The sequence below is a fragment of the Lucilia cuprina genome, chromosome 6, assembly GCF_022045245.1.
Source record: "Lucilia cuprina isolate Lc7/37 chromosome 6, ASM2204524v1, whole genome shotgun sequence".
NCBI lineage: Eukaryota > Metazoa > Arthropoda > Insecta > Diptera > Calliphoridae > Lucilia > Lucilia cuprina.
Genome location: NC_060954.1, coordinates 53,174,807 through 53,180,443, shown reverse-complemented (window position 1 = coordinate 53,180,443; position 5,637 = coordinate 53,174,807). Strand labels below are relative to the sequence as shown.

The window sequence follows — 5,637 nt, the reverse complement described above, 5'->3', positions numbered from 1 at the left end:
ATTGAACTAGAACTGAACTAGAACTGAACTAGAACTGAACTAGAACTGAACTAGAACTGAACTAGAACTGAACTAGAACTGCACTAGAACTGAACTAGAACTGAACTAATACTGTACTAGAACTGAACTAGAAATAAACTAGAATTTAACAGGAACTAGAGGATTAACATTTGGTTTAATAGTTTGGTTGTAAATATTTATTCTAAATTAAAATTTTTTGTAGTGTATTACTGAAATATAAATTATTTCATTTTAAAAATTCCCTTTTAAAATTTGTTTGTTAATAAAAGATCGTAAATGGAAGTTTCTTTTGGAAGTTTAAATTTTGAAAGTAAAATTTCAAAAATATATTCATTGAGCACCATTTTCATAATAAACTCAATAATACAATGGTGTCTTCTGGTAAATTTGTAAGAATTACTTTCGATGGTTCGTTGAACTTAAATTGACAATAATTTAAATTACATTATTTAGCGAAACATTTAAATTTTTAATTAATCCATGGCTGATATTTGGAGCTTATTTAACATTTCTGTTAATCATCATTATAATTTTGGTATTTGATTGTATGGATAAAATTTTACCAGCTGGAGTTGAATGGATATTTACCATTCTATTGGTAAGTAATGGAAATACATAGTTAGAGAAAGGAAAGAATTTAGTAATTGTATTCGACTGAAAATGAATTTCACGTTTTATTGACATTTCATTCTAAACGATTCAGTTAGTAATTTATTAAATGAATTCGAACAAGGAGTACTAATTTACTTTATTGTATGTAATTTTTCTGTATAATATTTTATTTTTTAGGTTGAAATTCTGGTTATTGTTTTAAGCGTTATTGTTGATCATGTAGATCCTATAGTGCTATATGTTTCCTTAGCCATAATTTTAATAAGTATGGTAATGATCGGTTTTCTTGGTGCTAAAATAAATGTGGTAAATATTTAATTGACGCACACGTGTTACTTCAAAATGCGTAATGTCATCCAGTGACGTTCACACGACGTGTTTCCCCGCGTTTTTATTTCTTAATTTTTATTTTACTTAAACAAGTTTACCTTTTATACTTTCAGGATCATTTACCCATATTTGTTTTAATTGTTTTCAGTGCCAATGTATTATTAATCATATTAATTTTAGTATTAATTTTTATTGCAAAATTTTTAAAAAAATTCTATACAATTACATTTTTTGTCGTTGCCACATGTGTCTATCCCATTCTAATTATGGTGTGTATTAATGATTTATTAATTAATAATTAATAATAATTTATGTCTTTTGATTTTAGAATACTTTATATGTTTCCTTACTGATTCATTATGATCGTTATGAAATTAAAAAACTAACAGATTGTTTAAAACCTTCTTTATATATTTATGGAATTTTTGGTACTTATTTATGGTTTTCTTTGAACATGGCTATTGAAATAGGTGAAATACTATAGAGGCTTAATATTTTGAAGTGATACTGTTAAATAAATATGGTCTTATTAAAAACATATAAACACTTTTATTTAATTTAGTCGTAATTTGCTGGAGTGATAGCTCTGTGTAACAACAACTTCAGAATCGCTGCAATGCAACACTATTTTTGAAAATTCTTTGGTTTTCTTTCAATTTGAATTGAACTGAACTAGAACTGAACTAGAACTGAACTAGAACTGAACTAGAACTGAACCAGAACTGAATTAGAACTGAACTAGAACTGAACTAGAACTGAACTAGAACTGAACTAGAACTGAACTAGAACTGAACTAGAACTGAACTAGAAATGAACTAGAACTGAACTAGAACTGAACTGAACTAGAACTGAAACGATTTTAAACCCTCTTCCATTGCTTTTACTATTAAACAAAGGAAATCGATAATTTTATTTAAATAAATTTTATATTAATTTTTATCACATTTACAAAAATCCCCTCCAATGGAAGAAGTACCGGTAAATGAAGCCTTGACATATCCCGAACATGTAAACAGCATTAGTGTACCTAATGACACCGCCTTAAAACGAGCATACGGCATTTATAAGCCCTCCCCACAGACAATACAACTTCTAAGCGAACAGGGACGTTCAGTATATGCAGAGGCCTTTATAGAAAATACAAATTTAGGAACTTTATCGGATTTGTGTGTACGTGTCTTGGCGTGCTCCTTTGGCCCACAGCCCTTGCCTATAGTAGCCAGCAATCCATGCCTATTACAAGTACATTATGATGCTTTAGATGTTGATTTACCTTTGGAAAAATGCTATCATTTAACAGATGATCGTTTTTGGAAGAGAGTGGTGTTGGCCAAGCATCACGATAAAACATTAGCTGTTAAAAATAATGTCAATTGGAAAGATCTAGGTGTATCCTTAAAGTACGTTGAATTGGTGGAATCATGTCCAGCAGAATATTGGCCCGAAGAGGAAATGAAGGATTTGGCATTAAAAATTAAAGATTTTGTAAGCGAAATTCATATAAAACGTTTGCAATCCTTGAAAGAACGTTCATTTGCAAAGTACTTTAACTCGGAATCAGAGTCAGCCTCAGAGGAAGAAGTAGATGGAGAAGACAGTAGCGAATCCTTGCTAAGCATCTCTAGTGAAGAAATAATAGAAACAACTGCAGTAGAACAAGAAGACACAACTGACTCCCAATTAGGGCTTAAAAAGGAAATGATCAACAAGAAAGCTGATATGAAGAGAGAACGTCAGGAATTAAGAGAATTGAAACGAAAAAAGCGAGAAGCTAAAGACGCCAAACGTAAAGAACGCGAAGAGGCCAGAAGAGCTACTAAAGAACAACCACCACCAAAAAAGTCTAGCAAAAAAATTCCCGACAATGTTTTCGAAATTGAATTATCCGAAAGTTCAGATGATGGCGAAGATCGTATCATAGATAAGCGAAATAAAGCTTTACTTTTAAAGCATATTAAAAAGTACAATTATCCAGCCAAGGATTGTCACCATATAGACTTAGGATTTGTGCAATATTTTACAAATTTACAATTATTTGTCATTGAATTTTGGGGACCTATACAAAATCGTAATTATCATATAAGACATAGGAATTTCTCGTTTGATGATATTAAGCGTTTAGCAGGGTTAGTGATTAAAACAAATCGAATAATTTGTTTGCAATTTGTAAAAGTTTTTTTCACAGCGGTCTAAGTCACTTGTCCAAACTGCATACCTTCCGTTTACGCAATAGTCGCATGGATGCCGAAAAGCTTTCAACACTTTGTCGGTCGCTGGGCTTTTTGCCAAATTTAGAAACTTTAGATTTTGGTTTTGATAATTTAGGTGATGATTGTGCTTCTGCATTCGAAGAACTTTTTCAAACAACTAAAACACTTTGCAATTTGGAATTGGAATCGAATTGCTTGGGTGAACAGGTTTTAAGTCAAATTGGTAAATCATTAAAAAATTACAAAGCTAAAGACATAACGTATTTGGGCTTGGCACGCAATCCTATAACAGATAAAGCTTTACATGCTTTTGTTTCTGAGATTATCGGTACTAGTCACATATTGGAGCTAAATATCAGAGGAGCGAAATTTATCAGCGATTTGGGCTTATGTTGTTGTCTAGCGAATGAGTTGCTAGGTCAACATGCAGCATTAACTAAACTGGACATTTGCGCCATAAAAATTTCTCCTTTAGCTGCAAATGAATTGATCAAGAGTTTAACAATGAATAAAAAATTGTTGGATTTTTATTGTGTCGGCTGTGATTTAGATGAGGAATCGGAAATAGATATAAACGTTTTACTGCAGCGGAACAAATATATTGCAGAAAATTATTATTTGGGAGATTCGACGATAACGACTGAGGAGATTGAAAAGTGGATAAATAGAACAAGGTGAGTTGAATGTGATAGATGGATAGATAGATAGATAGATAGATAGATAGATAGATAGATAGATAGATAGATAGATAGATAGATAGATAGATAGATAGATAGATAGATAGATAGATAGATAGATAGATAGATAGATAGATAGATAGATAGATAGATAGATAGATAGATAGATAGATAGATAGATAGATAGATAGATAGATAGATAGATAGATAGATAGAAATTCTTTCTTATTAATGTTTTCCTCTCACTTCAGAAATCCCATCCTCTTAAAAGTTTTAGCTGAAAGAGAAAATCAACGTGAATGTTTGGAAAAACGTTCTTTAGAATATATACCAACATCAGTTTCCCGCGCTTTAGCAATCACACCACAAACATCTTCAGATCTAATACCGAAAATGTATGAGGGACATTTAAAAGAAAATTCCAGTATCGAAACATCCGTTACCTCCGGCCAAGTAACACAACGTTTTCATTATCCAGCCAATGAATTTAATGAAGAAGAATTTTTACAGCATGTTTCACAACCAGGTCCCAAAGAACGTTATTATTACTTTAAAATGTGTAAAGAGAAATTTGCCGTAAAGGATAATGTAAAAAATATATCAATGATTTGAATAACAAATTATTATGTATTAATCGAATAATAGCTATAAAATTCGTATAATCAATAGTAAATGAAATTTCTATAGTAACTTATTTGTTGTTGTTCATGGGTTGTCCTATGTACGTATGTGCTATTTTATTATGTTTTCTATATTTTAAAACAAATTTTTATAGTAAAACGAAATTATACTTAAAATATTTTTGTATTTTTCTTATATGTGTTGTGATAAAAAAAGAAGAAATTTTATTTAATAAAAATAATAAGAAATTGTCAATTTATTTTGTTAATTATAAAACTTTAACTTGTAATTTATTTCACTATTTTGGAGAACAAATCCTTGCAAGAAATTATAAAAAGTCGGGAATTATTACATAAATTTTGTATATATTTTTTGAGTGATTTTGTGGTTTTATTTTAATATTGAGAAAAGTTTTGATTAAAATTGTGAAATAATGCATTCTGCGGCAAAAAAGAAAAGTGATGTCAGCAACATGCGTAGTGTTTCTGGAGCTGCGGGTGATAAAGTGTCCAGAATTAAAGGAAAAGGGGTTTGTATAAATTTATTTATAAATTAGGATCGTTTACAATAATTAAGTTTAAGGATTATATATTAAACCAAAAGACTAAAATTTTTATTAATTTGGGGATTTAGAAAAAAAAAATCAAATTCTTCTGAGACAGTTTCGCAAAGAGTCGATGTATTCACAACATGCTGATTGGTTGTATGTACTTTTGTAATGTATAGGTTGGACTATAGTCACTTAACTAACCCCATGTAGTGTCAAGAGTAAACGATTGTGTTGGGCAAATATGTATACCACGTGATTGTCTGGTCCGATTCCATCAGTTCGTAATAGTTGGAACTCTTCAGGAACCTCAAAATTTAGAGTGATTTATGTATTCAACATAGGCATCTTTTCGAATCTTTCCGCCTTTTGCATACAATTTTTGGTTCCGAGTTATTCCAATATTTCCATTTTTCATTGTCAAAGTCATAAAAAGATTTTTTTGGATTAGGGTAAGCTCTTATATACGATTTCTTAGTTCCGTATTATCCTAATGGTTCTATTTTTTATTGACACGTTCGTCAGCAGAATATTTTGGTTTAAGTGACATCTGAATTATAAGTCTTCGCTAGCTTCAAACGTATTCATTATGTTCACTTCAAGTCATATCTGAACGTTT

The 5,637-nt window shown here is 30.4% G+C and overlaps 2 protein-coding genes across 4 annotated transcripts; both read left to right on the top strand.

Moving 5' to 3' along the window:
* Positions 1-285: 285 nt before the first annotated feature.
* Positions 286-1,501, top strand: LOC124420950. Of its 3 annotated transcripts, none has more exons than XM_046955432.1 (5): positions 286-402; positions 475-619; positions 811-939; positions 1,077-1,232; positions 1,292-1,501. In XM_046955432.1, the coding sequence occupies exons 2-5, from the start codon at positions 569-571 to the stop codon at positions 1,445-1,447; spliced, it is 492 nt and encodes a 163-aa protein (XP_046811388.1). In that variant the 5' UTR covers positions 286-402; positions 475-568; the 3' UTR covers positions 1,448-1,501. The 3 variants fall into 3 exon arrangements, with proteins under 3 accessions (XP_046811388.1, XP_046811387.1, XP_046811389.1); XM_046955431.1 differs by having other exon boundaries at positions 286-410; XM_046955433.1 differs by lacking the exon at positions 286-402 and having other exon boundaries at positions 439-619.
* Positions 1,502-1,868: 367 nt separating this feature from the next.
* On the top strand, positions 1,869-4,994 carry LOC124421001. The gene is made up of 3 exons (XM_046955644.1): positions 1,869-3,089; positions 3,149-3,847; positions 4,102-4,994. The coding sequence occupies exons 1-3, from the start codon at positions 1,927-1,929 to the stop codon at positions 4,460-4,462; spliced, it is 2,223 nt and encodes a 740-aa protein (XP_046811600.1). The 5' UTR covers positions 1,869-1,926; the 3' UTR covers positions 4,463-4,994.
* The last annotated feature ends 643 nt before the right edge of the window (positions 4,995-5,637 follow it).

Excerpts from the sequence above, each read along its gene's own strand:
- LOC124420950 (XM_046955431.1), top strand. The coding sequence starts at position 298 with ATGGAAGTTTCTTTTGGAAGTTTAAATTTTGAAAGTAAAATTTCAAAA. Across the intron at positions 411-474 it reads TGGTGTCTTCTGGTAAATTT|CGAAACATTTAAATTTTTAA; the intron begins GTAAGAATTACT and ends TACATTATTTAG. Across the intron at positions 1,233-1,291 it reads TCTATCCCATTCTAATTATG|AATACTTTATATGTTTCCTT; the intron begins GTGTGTATTAAT and ends TTTTGATTTTAG.
- LOC124421001 (XM_046955644.1), top strand. The coding sequence starts at position 1,927 with ATGGAAGAAGTACCGGTAAATGAAGCCTTGACATATCCCGAACATGTA. Across the intron at positions 3,090-3,148 it reads GATATTAAGCGTTTAGCAGG|CGGTCTAAGTCACTTGTCCA; the intron begins GTTAGTGATTAA and ends TTTTTTTCACAG. Across the intron at positions 3,848-4,101 it reads AAGTGGATAAATAGAACAAG|AAATCCCATCCTCTTAAAAG; the intron begins GTGAGTTGAATG and ends CTCTCACTTCAG.